Source organism: Maniola hyperantus, chromosome 18 (assembly GCF_902806685.2).
Source record: "Maniola hyperantus chromosome 18, iAphHyp1.2, whole genome shotgun sequence".
Lineage (NCBI taxonomy): Eukaryota > Metazoa > Arthropoda > Insecta > Lepidoptera > Nymphalidae > Maniola > Maniola hyperantus.
In genome coordinates this window covers 1,104,307-1,124,368 of record NC_048553.1, presented here as the reverse complement: position 1 = coordinate 1,124,368, position 20,062 = coordinate 1,104,307, and the positions used below count along the sequence as shown (strand labels likewise).

The window sequence follows — 20,062 nt, the reverse complement described above, 5'->3', positions numbered from 1 at the left end:
ATTTTCTGAGTATAGTCCAACATTGGTTTTTTCTTATTTAATTAACACATTATAAATGGTGCTTATGCCGTTCAATTATGTTATTTGACTTACCTTGGAGGTGTATAAGTGAATGTTTGCCTTCAGTTTAGTAATAAACATTGCTTAACTGAGTTGTTGTTGGGTATTGCTTTCAATAGTAAGTACATCTTATGTTTGAAAATTCCGGTAACTTAGTATAATTAAAGTTTTGACACGCTATGTGCCGTTAACTAGTTACACACATACATTTATAAATACTAAGAGTTACAACTTGTGAAACTAAATATATAAACTATATTCAGAGATTACATTAAGTTCAAGTATGAAGTTATGAACAATTTTTTTCAGTGACTTGATACTTCATTATTTTGTTGAAATTTTGTTTAGAGCTGTGTTAAGGTTATGATAAAAGCTACTTCACACACAAAACATGTTAAGTTTAATTGAATGCTGGTAGTTTAAAGTGACATTTAGAAACAGATTTTGTTGTATTTTAGGTTATGTGTTAAAAGTGTAAAGTAACAGTCATCAAACCATTGCACAATCTCTTTGTTTTTTTTAAAGATAATATGCTATTCAGAGTTCATTGCAACTTTGTTGCCTGTTTACTTTTGTAATTGTAAAGGTTGTAACACACTGTGTACTCATAAAGGTGATACTGCACCTTACAATCATTTATTCAATTTTGGGAAGTTTTATTTTGTTATATTTTGTTTACTATAGTAATAATATGTGCTTGTATTATTAACAATATTTTGGAATAGGAACATAATTGATAAAATAGTTAGGATAGACTTAAGAATATTGTTTTTGTTGTGTATTTTGCTTGTGTATATTTAATAGTTTAAATAACTTCTTTTGTGTTTGTGTTTAACCAATTTGTATAAGGCTAAACATAGACAGTTACACAAGCTCGATATTTTGTTAAATGTGTTTTGACTTAACACAATGGAACAGACTTTTGCCCAGTTTCATTCACTTTTGAAGGACGAATTGTGTTATGAGGTATCCATTCGTTCCGAAACTCCAGCACCTACAGTGCTAGGTTTAAAGAAACAGTTAAAACAATTAATTCAGGAAATTCCTTCTGAATCAATTTTAGAGACGGATTTCACTTCTGAAAGTGAGTTAGGGGTTATTACTAAAAAACTTCAAGACTTAGAAGATTTATTAAAAAAGTGTTCTGACACTAAAGATAGACATGCCCTCTGTAGGTCTAAAGCTTTAGCTTCACATTTGTACTTTAGAATTTTGAGAATACAGTGTTCCGAACTCAGCTTAATAAGTAGGAAGAGTGAATTACATACAAAGTTGCAGAGTTTGATTTCCAGATTAGATGCTGACAATGAGTCGTCTCACGACGAATCACTGGATTCCGAGAGTACCGCCGTTGACTGCACTGGTGATAAAAATGTTGCCAAGTGGAAGTTACATTTCAACGGACAGGGTGATCCGCGCAGTTTCATCGAACGCGTTGAGGAATATAAAAGATCTTATGGCGTTTCAGATGGAAAATTATTTGTTTCTGCATTTCATCTTTTTACAGGCCGAGCATTGTTATGGTACAGAGGCAACAAATGTCAAGTTTCGTCTTGGTCAGAATTGAAAACTTTATTTTTAGAGGAATTTGATGCAGTAGATTATGACTACAGGTTGCTAGGTGAAATTCGAGCAAGAACACAAGGCTCTGAAGAACCTGTGTCTATCTATTTCGCTATAATGTTTTGCATGTTTTCAAGGTTGTCAACACAATGGAGACAAACTTGATTGCATGGGTTATATGTTTATTCCGATTACTTATAATTCCGTAACTCACATAATAAAATTTTTTGTAGTACCCTCTATAATAGCGGATGTTATTTTTGGCTGTGACTTTGGAAAACATTTCAGTTAGCCCCTGGCATTTTTGATAATTTAGAATTAATTAAGGCACCTTCTCAATTTTACAATATTTGTGCGATTGATAATGAACAAATTCATACCATCACTTCTTTTGAAAACTTATCATCTCAACAGAAAGAATTAGCCCAATCTGTAGTAAATAAATTTTTAAATATTTCTTCAGAGAAAATTGGATTGGGTAGAACAAAATTAATTGAACATGTTATTGACACCGGTGATGCCTTGCCAATAAAAATAAAACAATATCCACTTTCTCCCGAAAAGAAGGAAGCTTTAAGTAAAGAGTTAGATAGGATGCTGGAAATGGACGTAGTTACTCCGAGTGAAAGCCCTTGGAATAACCCAGCAATTTTAGTGAAAAAGGCAAATGGAGACTGGAGATTTTGCCTAGATTGCAGGAAATTAAATTCAGTGACAAAGGGGGATTCATACTCAATACCGTACATTCCACAAATTCTAGATAGCTTGAAAGAGGCAAGGTTTTTATCATCGATTGATTTAAGTTCAAGTTTCTGGCAAATTCCGTTAGCTGACGACTCTCAGGAAAAAACCAGTTTTACAGTTCCTGGTAGAGGGTTATTCAAATTTAAAGTCATGCCGTTTGGCCTATGCGGTGCACCAGCACGACAGCAGAGGTTAATGGACCAGTTATTTAATCAAAATTTTTGTAGTGATATTGAAAATGGAATAGTATTTTGTTATATAGATGATATTGTTATTTGTTCTGCTGATTTTGAAACCCATTTAATTTTATTAAACAGAGTTCTGGATAAACTAAAAATGGCTCAACTATCCATAAATTTTGATAAATGTAATTTTTTTAGAAACTCTTTGAAATATTTAGGGTATATAGTGGATGAATTTGGTTTACGCACAGATCCTGGAAAAGTTGCCGCAGTTTTGAACTTTCCGACCCCAAAAACTGCACAGGAGGTAAAGATTTTCCTAGGCACTTGTTCTTGGTACAGGCGCTTTATTAGGAATTTTTCAACCATCGCTGCACCACTCAATAGACTAACGAGTAAAGGAAAGAACGCACCTAAATTTGAGTGGAGCGAACAGGCAGAGGTAGCATTTAATACATTGAAGAATGCGTTGGTAACCGCACCTGTTCTTGCGGTACCGAATTTTGAAAAACCATTCAAAATACATTGTGATGCTTCTGCATATGGTGTTGGCGGTATGCTAACGCAAGAAACCGATGGTTGCGATCATCCCATTGCGTATGTCAGTAGGAGCCTAAATAAAAACGAAAGGAATTACAGCGCGACGGAACGCGAGGCTCTAGCTGTGATTTTTGCAGTGGAGAAATTTCAGGCTTATTTTGGTTCCAAGCCAGTCACAATTATCACAGACCATGCATCCCTAAAGTGGTTCTTAAATTTAGAAAATCCCTCAGGACGACTCGCCAGATGGGGTTGTAGATTATCACAGTATAATTTTGTTATCGAACATAGGAAGGGTTGTGATAATGTAGTTCCGGATACCTTGTCGAGACTCATACACGTAGATGTAGTTGGTGATCGTAATGATAACTCTAGTCAACAAGTTTTGGTAGATGACTGGTATGACAAAACATTTAATGGCTGTAAAATCAATCCAGCAAATTTTCCGAATTTTTGTATTTTGAACGATAAACTATATCGTTACAGTAAATGTAAATACCAGCTTCTCAGTGAGTTCGACTGGAAAGAGGTAGTCCACAAGAACGACATCCTTAGAATTATGCAACAAAACCATGCAGATGCAACTGCAGGTCATTTTGGTGTGTTCAAAACTCATCGCAGATTATCCCTCAGATATTTTTGGCGTGGTATGTATAAGGACGTGGTTGAGTACGTTAAGAATTGTGATACTTGCTCTGCGTATAAACACACGACATCAGCCACTCCAGGTCTGCTAGGGAAGCCTAAAGTCTGCGAGAGACCTTTTCAGGTCATTTCGGCTGATTTAGTCGGACCTTTGCCTAGGTCTAAATCAGGATTTACATTTCTTTTTGTGGTGACGTGTTGTTTTTCGAAATATACAATGTTGTTTCCGTTACGGCGTGCCACAGGTGCCGCTGTTGTTAAAGCGCTACAGAATTTTGTATTTTTGAACCATAGTGTTCCAGAGACTGTGATTGTGGACAATGGGTCCCAATTTACAGGATCTGAATTCCGTAATCTCATTAAGCGTTATAATATTCCGAAATTACACTACACACCACTGTACACTCCGCAAGTTAACCTTGTTGAGAGGTACAATAAGGTTGTTATGACTGCTGTAGCCGCTTTTGTGAAAGATAACCACAGGTCCTGGGACGAAAACCTGTACAAGGTCCAGTTCGCCATAAACAGTGCGGTTAATGAATCCACTGGATTCTCCCCGTTCTTCCTTGTCCACGCTAGAGAACCGGTTTTAAATGGTTCCTTCTATAAGGACACGGATAAGGAGTACGAGGCCGGAATTCCAAGGGAGGAATACGCAGGAAAGTTTGGAACTTTGGAGGACATATTTGGTCAGGTTAGGAGAAATTTGTTTCAGGCTCATGCAGAGTATGCAACGCATTACAACTTAAGGCGTAGGTCTGCAAGCTATTCTGTTGGGGATATAGTGTGGAAAAAGACCTATCCACAAAGCGACGCTACAAATTTTTTCACAGCTAAGCTGGCACCTAAGTATGAAAAGTGCAGGGTTGTCAAGGTTTTGTCACCTTTGGTTTACGAACTAGTTAGAGTAGCTGACAACCACCCAATAGGCACTTGGCATATTAAGGATATTAAGAAGTAGATATTTGCCATTACTTAGTTTGGTCTAAACTGTTTGAATATTTAAGTTATCAATATTCAATTAGGAATTTGTATGAGTGTAGTGATGTTCTGAGTTAACAGTTACATTACCATGGTTCAGTTGAGGATGAATGTAGTGGATGTATGTAGGGATGAATATGTGATGATGGGAATGCTTGTGGTAGACCAACCGGTTGAGAAAGTAAAAATGCAAATATCGTACTTTGGGGATAACGAAAAGGGGGGGTTTTGTGTTTTGTTTTCGTTTTCCTTCTAGATAATGGATCATTTCTGTTATTTTTTCCGATTCTGTTCCGAGATCTATTTTCTAGGAGAGTTATTTCGTTTTTTTTTCTCATATTCCGATTTTGATTCGGTTTTATTTTTCCGAATGGGATAGAGAACGGTTGCCATATCAGATGGACCCGTTCACAACCAGATTTTCCGTATTTGTTGAGTAACAAATATTACGATGGTAGTTTAAAAGAGTGAACCACCGTAGGCCTAGACGCATTCTATCAGTCAGCTGAAGAATGATGCCAAGATGTTTCCACTCAAGTGTCTTAGACACCATGAAGTTTTTTTGTATATATTCTTTTTAGAAGTTAGGGTTGTGTAGTTAAGTATAACGTATAAAACCTTACACTGTTTTCAGTATATTTATTTTGTTAGACAATTTTCCTTGTTAGTAGTAGATGTGCGTTCACGCGTAACTTCTGTGTTTTTTTTGTTTGTTTCAGGCAAATTGTTAGTAGTTGTTGGATGACGCTGAGGGCAGCGTGGTTCAACCTGTTGAACCTTTTCGTAGGAGGGGAAGTATTGTGACGTTGTAAATTTTGAACTACTAACTAGCGTTTCGCTTTTAATAAAAATCAATTTTGTTCAAAGTATGTTGGTGCCACCTAGCATCAAGGTGCAGAACTACGCGTGGGTCGATGTTCAGAGTTCATTCGAGCCACAATAGATGGCGTTTGCTTCGTTGTCAATTGTCGTAAAAATAAAACAAAATAATTAAATAAAACCATAATATCATTTGTTTATTGTTAAGTCATTAACAAAACGGTTCTTATAATATATCCTTAGGTTCCGCAAATATTCAAAAATGAATTGGCTTCATGATCAAACTAAATGAGAGCGGCCACACTCGGGTTGCGTCTGGCAACACCGATTGGTGAGATTTAGAATTTTTCTGGAGTCAACATGTGAAGACGAATTTTTTCGTTCCAGGAAAATCTCACTCTTTTTCGCCCATGGCTTCGCCTGGGAAAATACAATAGTTATAAATTTAGTCATCCTAACGTATTTCAATGTTTCATCAATTATGGTGAGTGAAAAATCAAGTAATGTGGATTCGACAAAATGGCGGTTTGGTTAGAGAAAATCCTAATTTCATGATTTTCCCTTTCAGTTCCAGTTATTTTACCTTCCCAAATAAATGAGGATAATGGGTTGTGGGTGGACTCCTGAAAACCATTGGTGGCCAGGAGTTCAATAGGTGAGTTGTGTTTGATCGGGAAAATTCCACGTGTCGAAATTTTCACACAGCACAAATTATAATCTTGTTTTCTTTGTTGCAGGGTTTCCGTTTGCGTTTCCGTTTTAGTTTCCGTTTGCGTTTCCGTTTTTAGTTTTCGGTTTTCGTATTTATTTCTTTTGCACATTCACGTTGGCAACTTAATTTCTATGGATAAGACTTGGTGAAAATCTTTGTAATGAAACATTTCGGTTGTGAAGAATCAAGTTAAATCGAGTTTTGGGAGCTTGGTCGATGCCGTCCAGCTACCTTGCAGTCTTCGCACCTACAAGTAAGCAAATGTTTGTATCCTGGAACAGTTTAGTGAACCTTCTTAATGTAAGTGTACAGTAAGAACCCTGTCTTTACTACTGAGCTTTTATTTTGAAACAATTTTATGAATTTTACTGTGTCATTGTCTATTCCATGCCAATGGCATCTTAAATTTAAAACATAGATTTTATGTACTATCTACCTAAGGCATTCTAATGTATCTAAATTAAGTCTTGGCATTAAGCTAGAATAACTAAGCATTATTAGCCATCACTATGTATTAAGCGACCCCGGTAAAAGTTACATTAAAAACAATTTTGCCTAACATCTGGCAAATTTCATTTATAACACCTCATATACATTACAAGGGAGTCGACGGCTAGCTTCTATTCTTTACTAGGTAGATAGATCAAGTAAGTAAAATTATTTTTTTTTCCTCTAATCTTTGTAAGGTGGTAGATTATTCCGTATCCGGGTATATTTCTATTCCGCCCAATTTACCACCCTTACAATATTACTTATATTATAATTATTATCTTTATGTTCCCTAACAACTTACGTACACCTTAAACCCAGTTTTCACTAGCCCTTAAATCCTCTTCAACCTAGTTGCCTGGTAGAGATCGCTTCACAGCGATAAGGCCGCTGATTGTATGTTCATCTTTTACTTGTTTCTTTTTGTGTCTTTTCTTTTTGGTGTACAATAAAGAATATTAAACTAATTAAACTAATCGAAAGGTAAAATTAGCTTACTAAGCACTAGCATAATTTTAAAGGATTCTAGTTCTACTTGCCTTCATATGAAGTAGAAAGTAGTTTATCATTGGTATTCATATATGTGACATAAAGGGAACTCGCCATAAAAACTTTCTACCACTAATCCCCTAATGTCCACAAGATGTGGCATGTCGAAGTCCAGAACCACTCCCAAAGAGTCTTCCTCAACAAACCCCAACCTTTCCTCAGCCCCAAAACCTTCTATTCCTGGATTTACCTATACTTCCGTCAGGATTTGTTCTACCACTTACCTTCAGATGGTACAAGGTGACTCCAGTGGACAGCAGGTTATCATCGATGCCCACGAGATGTGGCATGTCTGAAGCCAGAAGAAATCCCAAACCATCATTCCTTACCTCTGGAGCCCTGTTCCGCTTGTATCTGCTGGGTTTGCTTCTAGTTCACCATAAAAACTTTCTACCACTAATACCCCAATATCCACAAGATGTGGCATGTCGAAGTCCAGAACCACTCCCAAAGCAGTCTTCCTCAACAACCCCAAAACTCTTTCCTCAGCCCCATAACCATCTAATTTTGTTCTATCACTTACCTTCAGATGGTGACTCCAGTAGAAAGCAGGTTATCATAGAACTGACGAGATGAGGCATGCCAAATCCAGAACAACTCCCAAACCACTCTTCCTCAGCCCCAAATAATTTTGTTCCCACAGAATCTGCTGGATTCCCTATAATTTCCCTGTTAAGACTTTCTCTACCACTTTCTTTTAGATGGTACAGGGTGACTTCAGTGGAAAGCAGGTTATCATCGACGCCCACTAAATGTGGCGTGTCAGAATCCAGAACAACTCCCAAGCCTTTCTTCCTCAGCCCCAAAGCCTTTTGTTCCTGCAAGATTTGCTGGGTTTCCCTCTATTTAACTGTTAAGACTTTCTCTACCACTTACCTTCAGATGGTACAAGGTGACTCCAGTGGAAAGCAGGTTATCATCAATGCCCACGAGATGTGGCATGTCAGAATCCAGAACAACTCCCAAACCACTCTTCCTCAGCCCCAAAGCCTTTTGTTCCTGCAAGATTTGCTGGGTTTCCCTCCATTTCTCTGTCCACTTCTCTGTGAGGACTTTTTCTTGGGCCTCTTTGCGTTGGAGTGTTGCGAGGACGGCTGGCTCTGCTTCAATTGGATCCTAAAACAATGGTTTGAATTTTAAAAAATTTTTACTTAAGAAATAAAAACTTATTTTATCATGTTTTTCTTGTGCTAGTTTTCAGTTTACAAAAAATCACGTGAGTGGCTATCAAGATGTTCGCTGATAGTGATGATAATGGATTGGGTGATGTATAATATGGTGATGACTTATTTTATGAACAATTTTGAAAATTTTAAATGCATAATTGCACTTATCGATCGAATAAAATTTTTGTACATTTTTTGGTAGTTTATTATGACTTTAGAATCAAATTAAGACACTTTTCAAAGAAGGGTAAAATCCCCTATTTTAATAATGACTAGCTTATGCTCGCGACTTCGTCCGCGTGGACAAACCCCTATTTCACCCCCTTAGGAGTTGAATTTTCAAAAATCCTTTCTTAGCGGATGCCTACGTCATAATAGCTATCTGCATGCCAAATTTCAGCCCGATCCGTCCAGTAGTTTGAGCTGTGCGTTGATAGATCAGTCAGTCAGTCAGTCAGTCAGTCAGTCTGTCACCTTTTCCTTTTATATATTTAGATTATGAGGTTAATAGTAGTAGTGCTGATTATGAAGTTACTAGCTGATGCCCGCGACTTCATCCGCGTGGAATTAGGTTTTTTAAAAATCCCGCGAGAACTCTTGGATTTCCCGGGATAAAAAGTAGCCTATGTCACTCTCCAGGTCTTTATCTATACCCATGCAAAAAATCACATCAATCCGTTGCACCGTTGCAACGTGACTGAAGGACAAACCAACCAACAAAAAAACACACTTTTGCATTTATAATAAGGGTACTGATTGTAAGTGATGATTTTAGCACTAATAGGGGCAATGCTATTAATTCGATTCCTGGTCCTATTCTCTTCTCACGTACCGTGTTGTGCGAGATTTGTGCGCGCAGCTTCTCGATCTCCTCGCGCAACTCGCGGATAAGTTTGACGTTGGGATCCTCGTTGATGGTGGGCTTGTTGATGATGTTCTTGGCGCGGTTCGCGTACCGCAACGTCGACAGCGTCTCGCCGTAGTTGCAGTCCGCTGGCGATATCTGCAACAAACAGCATAACATACATGTGATGACAACAGAGCCTCGATAGCTCAACGGTTAAAGGAGCGGACTGAAAACCGAAAGGTCGCCGGTTCAAATCCCACCCGTTGTACTATTGTCGTACCTACTCCTAGCACAAGCTTTACGCTTAATTGGAGGGGAAAGGGGAATATTAGTCAGCAATTTGGCTTATATTCTTTAAAAAAAAAGTTACACCATCATGATCAACCCACCGCCGGCTTACTACAGAGTTCGGGTCTCCTCTCAGGGTGAGAAGGGTTTTGTCCATAGTCTACCACGCTGGCCATGTGCGGTTTGGTAGACTTCACACACCTTTGAGAACATTATGGAGAACTCTCAGGCATGCAGGTTTCCTCACGACGCTTTCCTTCACCGTTCAAGCAAGTGATATTTAATTAATTAAAAAACGCACATAACCCCGAATAGTTACATGTGTGCCCGGGATCGAACCCCGACCTCCGATTAGAAGGCGGACGTCCTAACCACTAGGCTATGACAGCTTATTACATGTTACATAGAAAAATGATAATTTTGTTAAAAAAACACGTGTAATGCATATCGTTCATTCTGTGGAAACTACAGGTCTCTACCTATTATGGTTTACGTGATACAGCCCGCTGACAGACCGACGGACGGACGGACAGCGGAGTCTTAGTTATAGGGTCTTTCGGGTACGGAACCCTAAAAAGGATGTTTAAAAAGAAAATAATAGCACTTACCGCAGCAATCATAATAGTCTTCGAGTTACCACCGAGCGAATCTTTGAGCAACCACGTCAGAACTGAGTCTCGATAAGGGATGAACACTTTCTTTGTGTTCTTTGGATTCCGACCTTAGAGAAAACAAAAATTACTTTTATTCGTAGTCAACGTACGTTTATATTTCAATTGACTATTAATATTGTATTTGTTTTATTGGAAAATAAATTTGACATACTTAAACAAAATGAGACCTAATTGATTACCTTGTGGAACTCCTTTCGAAGCAAACACAAAAATACACAGTTAAATTATGACAAACTAATTAACAAGCGCAAACTCTTAACAGACTGAGGAACAGAAAATCTTTAGCTAAATTACTAATCGGTTTACGAAATAATAACATTACTTTTTATGATGTACAGTATCAAAAGCCTAGTTTAAATCGATCGAAATTTTTCTATGATCTGATGATTCATCAATAACGCATATTACGTAACCCATCTATTCTAGCAAGTTTAAGATGAGTGAGTTAGTATCATAGCTTAGTCCCAGATAGAACGGGAATAAAAAATCAAAAGCCTAATGCAAATCCAAAAGCAACTTACTGTCAACAACTTGTGTAGCCTCAGCGAGTGCCGATATGACGGATCCTAGGGTCACTAGAGACTTGTTAATGTGTGCCCCTTCAACCAGCCGCTGACCTGTAGCGCCAGTTGCATCTGCTCTTTCGCTGTTGATGGATACAAGTGTTTCAATAAGAACTATAAGTAAAAAAATTACTGATTTATTAAATCTTCTTCATTTTTGTTTAGCAGACTTAGTATAAGGTTTTACATCTCATCAACGCTAATAGAATACGAATTTTAGCGGTATAATAAAAACTGAGCCCTAATAACCTTGTTTTAAAGCTCAAGCTCGTCCTTACATCTACAGCAAGTACTTTAAAGTGAACTACTCAGAAGTTAAATTTGGTGGTACTTAATTTTCGGCTTTTAATCGAGGAACTTTAGGTCTACTTTTGAGTTTCGATGTTCGAATTCTATCAACTCAACAAAATCTTCAGAAGCAGAACGTTTTGAGGCTGAGGAAGATTAGTTTAGGGGTTGTTCTGGACTCTGATATGCCATATTACACTGAAGTCGTCTTGTACCATCTGTAATAACTATTATTGTTCAGTCACCTGCCGGCTAAGTCGACGAGGTGCACCTTGGAGACGGTCTCGCTGGGCATGTTGTTGTGGCGCAGATAGCTGGCCTGCACGAACGTGATGGTGAAGATAGCGTGCGAGCGAGACGACACGTCGTTCATCTGCGTCGACGCCGTCGTGCGATGCAGGTTGCCTCGATGCATGCACTCCTAACAAACGTTGGTGAAAAATACTCATGGTTATACTTCTACTCGTTTCTCCATACATACGTATTACAATACGCGGCAGAAAGTAAAGAACATCGGCCTTAAGAATAACATTTCGACTTTGTAGAGCGTTGTCACTCATACCGATATGACGTTTTGTTGGTCTCAATGACAGGGACAACGCTCTACAAATCTGCTATCTCCTTCTAAATGTCAATGTATATTACTTTCTGCCGCATACCAGACCGCCCAGGTGGTGAGGGTCGTCCCGACCAATTTTTAGCTACCTCAATGGAGACTTGCTCATTAATCCAAGAAATATTACTGTCATCCAGCTTCATCTATATACCTGTAAAACAACTGTAAATTTTGTAAAAACAAACCTGGATATCATCATAATCTGACACCAAATGTCTTGATAGGTCTTGCACGTAGGGTCCCAGCTTGGGATGCTCCCGGACCCTGAGAGAATGTCCGGCATCAGTGGACAGCAGATCCTTGACCCGCTCATTGTAGATCTCGAGGTAGCTGACTTCGGTGCGGTAGGAGGCCCCGGACTCCTTGCCGGCCGCTACTCGGGAGAACAGTTGGCGACATATCCGGGGTATTAAGCCTTGGGATTCCTGGCAACGATACAACTTTAATTAAGAGAGATGTCCACGAAAATTTCGGTGCCAGTGACGAAATTTGTGATATGTATGTTCACTCAGTACTGAAGCGACTGTTAATGCCATCTAGTCGCTATCAAGGCGTCGCGCGTCGGGCGCGAACCCAAAAAACGTAGGTTCGAATCCTGCCGGTCCGCAATCAGTACCCTTATTATAAATGCGAAAGTGTGTTTGTTTGTTGGTTTATTGGTTTGTCCTTCACGTCGCAACGGTGTAACGGATTGACGTGATTTTTTGAATAGGTATAGATAACGACCTGGAGAGTGACATAGGCTACTTTTTATCTCGGGAAATCAAAGAGTTCCCACGGGATTTTCAAAAACCTAAATCCACGCGTACGAAGTCGCGGGCGTCAGCATATGGGTCAGGACAGGACTCGGGAATCGGAATACAGCTTAGATACACGCGTCTCTACGTATAATTATTCTATTTACTAGTTTTCATGCATTAATAAACATAATGTCCGAACGACCTTGACAATCTTATTACGTAACCTGTACCCGACACCAAAATAAGAAGTTGTCCGACCAAAATAGGAACGTATATCCATTAATTTGATTAAAATAAGATCGGAAGATAATCTCGCCTGACTCATAAGCGACAACGAGGTAGATATCATGAAATGAGATTTGTTAACTTAGCGTTTAAACTGTCGTGAGTGATATCTATCCATACTAATATTATAAATGCGAAAGTGTGTCTGTTTGTTTGCTAGCTTTTCACGGCCCAACAGTTTAACCGATTTTGATGTTGGTTACAGAGTTAACAACTAACCTAACCTAACCTGTAGGTTTAACTGGTAATGTGTGGCACAGCTTTAAAATATAAGCGTTTTTTCTTTTTATCTTTCTTTCTTTCTAGTTAGCATCCCGGGGAAGGACATATTATGCTACTTTTCATCCCGGAAAATTAAAGAGTTTTTAAAAACCTTAATCCACACGGACGAAGTCGCGGTCATCATCTATATTATAAATGCGAAAGTTTGTCTGTCCGTCTGTTTGTCTATCGTCACCCTGTCTCTGTCCGTCTGTCTGCAAGCTTTTCAATGACCATCCGTTCAACCGATTTTGACGAAATTTGGTACAGAGATAGCTTACATCCCGGAAAATTAAAGAGTTCCCACGGGATTTTTAAAAACCTAAATCCACGCGGACGAAGTCGTAGGCATTATCTACTTATAAATATACATATTTAGCTAAAAACCGGCTGGACTCAGGTGAGTTTGTAAACTTATTAATATTTATAGGGCCGATTTTTTATCGACAAATAATAATCTTTAACTGAAACATAATACATTTGATGTTTTTCCTATAAAAAATGACAAAACATTAAAATTTCATCATAAAAGAACATTTGGCAATTGGAAATTCAACCTTTTATGGCCAATATTAAATGGGATGAACGATACGCGAACGCATAAGTAGGTAACGGACGAAAATAAACATTAGTTTTTCTATCGCCGGTCATACACGATCAAGTTTACCATCAATCGCTTCAAGTCCGCTGCAAACTTAACGGTAAACTTGATCGTGTGATGTGTATGGAGGGATTGTGACGTCACATCTTACCGGTGATCCCATCATAGTGAACGTCTTCCCGCTGCCGGTCTGTCCGTACGCGAACACGCACGCATTGTAGCCCTCGAACGCGCTGTCTATCACGTCCAGGCCCAAGTCTGCGAACACCTGGAAATAAATGGTTCTGAGTGAATTTTTCGACAAGTTAGCCCTTGACTGCGATCGCATGTGATGATGCAGACTTCATCAATATATCAAACCCTTCGTCGGGCATTGAGCAAGGGTCTCCTCTCAGAATGAGAAGTGTTTAGGCTATAGTCCACCACACCGCCTTTCAAGTTTATCTAAACAGTCATCCCTGAGACCCTGAGTGCTCGCGGAAATTCAGAATTAACATAAATTCTCCTCTCAGAATAAAGAAGCCATGAAAATTTGCCTTTAGCAAAAGAAGAAATATATGTTTCAGGATTTTTTGGAAATTCCATCCCCACGCCGATTTTTAAAATCCCACCCGAGCGACGCCGGGGCGTGTCTGCTAGTATTAGTATAGATAACGTAATCTCACAATCTCACGTTTGTCTGACAAACCTCAGACACAGATAAAGAATATAGAACATCCTATCATATTTGTTGTATAGAAGCGCAGGCGTTACTTTGCTGAAGTCCATGATATACAATGAACCAAAAGCTTCATTGGCTATAATCCGCTGAAACAGGTCAAATCTGTATGGTGCAACATGCAGCATGCGAAATGCACCGCCCGCCCTCCCACTTCTAACCATGCAGGAAAAAGCAGCCACCAGGCAAGCAATACGCACCACCACCACGCAGCACCAAACAAATCCCAAAACACACTCAATTGTGCATTGTAAGGTCTACATCTCCTGAGGATTCTCCGGTGTCGGGGCGAAACGTGCGTCGAGTGTGTTTTGGGATTTGTGTGGTGGTGCGAATTGCTTGCCTAGTGGCTGCTTTTTCCTGCATGGTTAGCAGTGGGAGGGCGGGAGGTGCACTTCGCATGCAGCATGTTGCATCATACAGATTTGATCTGTTTCAGCGGATTATAGCAAATTAAGCTTTTGGTTCATTGCCTATCATATTTGTCTACATTGACTTTAATGACTTAATGAGCTTCAAACTTCGTTTGTACGGGACGCGCTTGAACGCGCTCGAAAACAGTCCTGTTGAATAAGAACAGGTTTCGAGTTATTGTTAGATAAATTCTTGTAGTTACGTTAATTTATTCTAATTTCGTCAACAACACATCAATGTACAGCTAACCTCTGGCTCTAGAAACATGGGTTTATTCCATAACATAGATAGAAAGAATTATCAAACATGCCACTCGAGCGAAGACGGCACAGATCAGCTAGATAATATGTAAAAAAAATTAATTAAACTTAAATACCGAATATATTATGTATACGAGAGTTAATATAGTTCTATAACAATATTTTTGGTGCCGGTCCCAATTAGCTTATTAGTTGCGCGAATCGTCTATACTTCATATTTTTATGAGACTCCACAATGGCGCCTCATTGGCACCAACCCCAACAGTAGTCCACGCGGCTGAAGTCGCGGGCATAAGCTAGTTATAAACATGTTTCACATTAACATTATGCAGACTTGCCAACAAAGCAATATTCCCTAATCGTTTTCCTCGTTCTATTTCTGCTCGACAATTTTACCATAATTAGCCGTTTCCACTTGGGCTCAAAACACTCAAAACCACCAAACCATTATATTGCTGCGTCATCAAGTGATGTTTTAATTCGAGAGGTAATTAGAAAGGTTTCCGGTTCTTGGGTTTGTACATTAAGTAGGTATACAGGGTGTAACTAAGGGGGTGAAATACGGGTTTGAAATTTGTGTAGTCCACGCGGACGAAGCATAAGCTAGACATTGGTATCCATACTAATATTATAAACGTGAAAGTGTGTCTGTCTGTCCGTCTGTCTGTCTGTCTGTCTGCTCGCCTTTCACGGCCCATCCGTTCAACCGATTTTGACGATTTGGTACAGCGATAGCTTGCATTCCGGGGAAGGACATAGGCTACTTTTTATCCCGGAAAATCAAAGAGTTCCCACGGGATTTTCAAAAACCTAAATCCACGCGGACGAAGTCGCGGATATCATCTAGTAAAACTATAAAGCAATACGCGGTCCGCTCACAGTTCTATATGCAACGGATATTAATATAAATAATAATTGATCCAAAAGCCAAACTTCCGTTTAAGAGTTCAATTTGGATGGGTGACTCATGTCTCGCAGACACTGCAGCCGTGACGTCACTGCATTATACTTTGACCTCAATGCTATTAGAATAGAATAGAATAGAATATATTTTTATTCAAGTAGACTTATTACAAGTGCTTTTGAATCGTTAACCAGTTTAATTTACCACTGGTTTGGAATGCCGTTCCTACCGAGAAGAACCAGCAAGAAACTCGGCGGTTGCTCTTGTCAAGTGCTCAATTTACAATATTATTATACCATACTGTACAAGCAATTGCAGCCCCGCGCATTGCTGGAGCGACTCAAATCCAAGCTTTCTTATCATTCACATAGTCTTCCACTGTATAATATGCTTTTTTTAAGAGCATACTTTTTAATAGATTTTTTAAACTTGTGTAAAGGCAAGTCTAAAATATTTTGTGGGATTTTATTATAAAATATTACACTCATTCCCACAAATGACTTTCCCACTTTCGCGAGGCGTAGCGTAGGAGTTGCAAGTTTATTATTATTGCACGCTACGGTTTACTTACTTTATTCTAACTACTACTAGAGTTAGCGAATATAATATTAAAATTCAGTCTTTAAATTGATTTAACCAGAAGTATATTAGGTCCGCGTATGAATCACGAAATTATAAAAGTAGATGCTAGCTGCGTGTGGTCAAACGACGAACCGAGAAGTCGGTTAAAAATTCAAAACAGATTCTTCTTCTAAATCCTACTAACATTATAAATGTGAAAGTGTGGATGTTTGTTACTCAATCACGCAAAAACGGCTGAACGGATTTGGATGAAATTTGGAATGGAGATAGATTATACCCTGGATTAACACATAGGCTACTAGGCAATATTCTTTGGAGTCGGTGCCAGTGAGGTGCCAATGTGGAGTCACAAAACAATATGAAGAGTAGATAGACGGTTTGTGCGGCTAATTGGCACCGGCTCCAAAAATATTACTATAGAACTACAATAACTCTTGTATACATAATATATTGGGTAATAAATTAAATTATTTTTTACTTTTTAGTGTTTCTAGTTATTCAAGTCGGTATTTATTTATTTTTTGAATTTTTTTTTATTTCACATTTTTTATATATCGAAAGAACATTTTAGCAAACCATGGAGATTCTATGGATTCTATGTATAAATAAACACCGGAAATGATAACCTGTGAACCGCATGGTACAATGATACCCATTCATTATATTGTACAAACATAATGACAGACTGATTCAACAGATTCGCGAGGTAGCCTTGACACTAACATCAAGGGCGTCTCGCGATCGTGAAGCAAATGGTCATATATGTACGTTTTATCAGTGAAAACCCTGTTTCATTTCCATGCTGATAAGGGTATCGTGTACGAGTGTATACCTAAGTCATTATTATTCGAAATACGTATGAGTTAACACAAGAAAGACGAATCGTGTTGATTCATAGATTATTATGATTTGTCTTTTTCTTGTCCTTTTACACGCTTTACAATTCTTTCATTTCGTTTTTAACAATAGACGGCAATTTATCAACTCTTCATCCACTTTATTTAGAAATATTTATTTAGTTTGAGAGTTAGTGGAGTGTAATCACCTTATGAACTAATAATTCGATTCTGAAATAAAAATTTGATAGTTTTTTTTAAAGGATTATAAGATTTATTATATTATAAGAAGGATTTAATACTCTATTAAGTTTTGAGTTCTGTTTCACTCATGAAAATCAGCGTCCTCTCATAAGATAATAATTTAGGTAAATCGCGAAAGCAGAAATGACAGCTGAGTATTGCAGGTCGACCGTAATTTCGAATAACAAAAGTGTAGTTTTTTGTAAAGTTTGATGCTCAAAAAAGCGTGCAGTTTTTGCTCGGCATCATAATGAAAGGAATGGGGCGGCCAGAGATAGATACAATCCGTACCCATATTATAAATGCGAAAGTGTGTTTATTTGTTGGTTTATTGGTTTGTTGCTTTGTCCTTTAATCACGTCGCAACAGAGCAACCGATTGACGTGATTTTTTGCATGCGGGTATAGAACGGGTATGTCACCTGGAGAGTGACATAGGCTACTTTTTATCCCGGAAAATTAAAGTGTTCCCACGGGATTTTTAAAAACCTAAAATCACGCGGACGAAGTCGCAAGTGTAGTTTTTTGTAAAGTTTGACGCCCAAAAAAGCGTGCAGTTTTTACTCGGCATCGCAATGAAAAGATTGGGACGGACCGACACAGATACAAAGCGGAAATATTTGCAAAGAGAATTTAGCAATTTGCTTCGTAATATACCTACTTAAATTAAAAATTGTTGAATACTAATTTGAATTTAATTTACATAACTTTGATACGATCTCGAGCATCTTGCGACTGCGAATCTTATCTGTTGAAATTTCAAGTCTGTTAATTTGTAGAGTAAGGCTTTTTACGCACTGATAAGAAAGATACTGATAAGAAAGTTTGGGAATTAGTTGCCTTAACAGCCTTGATAGCTCTAATAAGTTACAGTTCCAGGCAGGAAAGATGCACCGTCCTTTAAAAAGAGATAGCGGTTTCGTAGAGCGTTGTCTCTCTCCTTGAGACCGACAAAACGTCACATAAGTATGAGTGACAGAGACAACGTTCTACGAAGCCGAAATCTCTTTGCAATGGTCGATGTACACAATAATTCCTGCCCAGACCCAGCGGTATATGTGGATACATACATTTCAGTGAGATTCCAGCGCGTTTTCGGCGAGGTATCGGTACAGTTTCAGTGAGGGTTCGGTGCGATTACGGTACGTTTTCGGCGAAGTATCGGTACGGTGCCAGCGCGGTTTCAGTACAGTTTCGGTAAGGTTTCAGCGCGGTTTCGGTACGTTTTCGGCGAAGTATCGGTACGGTGCCAGCGCGGTTTCAGTACAGTTTCGGTAAGGTTTCAGCGCGGTTTCGGTACGTTTTCGGCGAAATATCGGTACGGTTTCAGCGCGGTTTCAGTACAGTTTTGGTAAGGTTTCGGCGCGGATTCAGTACGTCACTCACCTGTTCTTGGGACGCGTACTGTGCGTCCGCGCTGTCGTAGGACCAGTAGGAGTGGTCGAAAGTGAAGTCCTTGAACTTCTCCCGGCTGCCATCGTTTTGCTCTTTGCTATTCTGTGGATGGAATCGCCTGTTACTTAACATTGTAATAGCTGTGATAGCCTAGTGGTTAGGCCGTCCACCTCCTAATCGGAGGTCGGGGGTTCAATCTCGGGCACACACCTCTAACTTTTCAGAGTTATGTGTGTGTTAAGTAATTAAATATCTCTGTCTTTAGCGGTGAAGGAAAAGACAGTGAGGAAACCTACATGCCTGAGAATTTTCCATAATGTTCTCAACAGTGTGTTAAGTCTGCCAATCTGCACTTGACCAGCATGGTAGACTATGGCCAAAAACCCTTCTCACTCCGAGAGGAGACTCATGCTCTGTAGTCCGGCGATGGGTTGATCATGATGAATTCAACTTACTTTGACAGTGAGCAGTCTCGTCTTCTTCCCTTCCATTTGGACAATCAACTTGGCGTTCATATCCCTCTCTCTGCAAGAAACATTCAAATTATTTTTGGCTTTGACTTTGACTTAGATCTGCTGGTTGAGTAAGACATGCTGGGTAAGGGGCCGCTACGTAAAACATATGCATGGGTGACTCATCATCATCATCATCGCATGTTTTCTTAGAAATGAAGTTTAGCGGTCATCATACCATCAAACCTATCTAGGTCACAAGAACATAGTGAACTGAGTATGTATTAGAATAAACTAAGGATGTTATTGTTGTTGGATTAAAAGTTATTGAACTGTAATATTTATATACTTTTAATCTAATCTTGCATATTCCAGTGGCCCTATCGCGGTTGTTGGACAGCTACAATATCACGATCGCAATCATCTCTGATTTGTTAATGATTGCTCACTATTGGCCACAATGCATTGTTGCAACAAGAATCGCACAAATTCAGCCAATAAGAACAATTGAGATTGTAATAATGATTGATGCAGGTTTTAGACAATCGCCCTACTGGTAATTCAAGCTTGTCATTATGTTAAGTACTTAAAATGGAAAATAATTTGACCTTTAAAATCTAATATTCTTTGACCTTTGAAGCAGATT

General features: G+C 38.8%; 2 protein-coding genes across 4 annotated transcripts in view; one reads left to right on the top strand and one right to left on the bottom strand.

Annotated features, from left to right (window-relative positions):
* Window positions 1-20,062, top strand: part of roh (reduction of Rh1) — a 135,627-nt gene that overhangs the window by 112,019 nt on the left and 3,546 nt on the right. The gene's annotated exons all lie outside the window — the stretch shown is intronic.
* The window catches only part of Klp98A (kinesin-like protein 98A), a 45,135-nt gene that overhangs the window by 23,744 nt on the left and 1,329 nt on the right, over window positions 1-20,062 (bottom strand). For 2 of the 3 annotated variants that reach the window (XM_069504577.1, XM_069504578.1), the window contains exons 2-11: window positions 19,420-19,489; window positions 18,956-19,066; window positions 13,765-13,881; window positions 11,912-12,151; window positions 11,356-11,531; window positions 10,781-10,905; window positions 10,439-10,450; window positions 10,194-10,306; window positions 9,283-9,453; window positions 8,161-8,400 (exon numbers count right to left, since the gene is read on the bottom strand). In XM_069504577.1, coding sequence (XP_069360678.1) covers window positions 8,161-8,400; window positions 9,283-9,453; window positions 10,194-10,306; window positions 10,439-10,450; window positions 10,781-10,905; window positions 11,356-11,531; window positions 11,912-12,151; window positions 13,765-13,881; window positions 18,956-19,066; window positions 19,420-19,489 — 1,375 coding nt within the window. The remainder of the gene's footprint in view (window positions 1-8,160; window positions 8,401-9,282; window positions 9,454-10,193; window positions 10,307-10,438; window positions 10,451-10,780; window positions 10,906-11,355; window positions 11,532-11,911; window positions 12,152-13,764; window positions 13,882-18,955; window positions 19,067-19,419; window positions 19,490-20,062) is intronic. The other variant, XM_034978285.2, reaches the window with a different exon arrangement.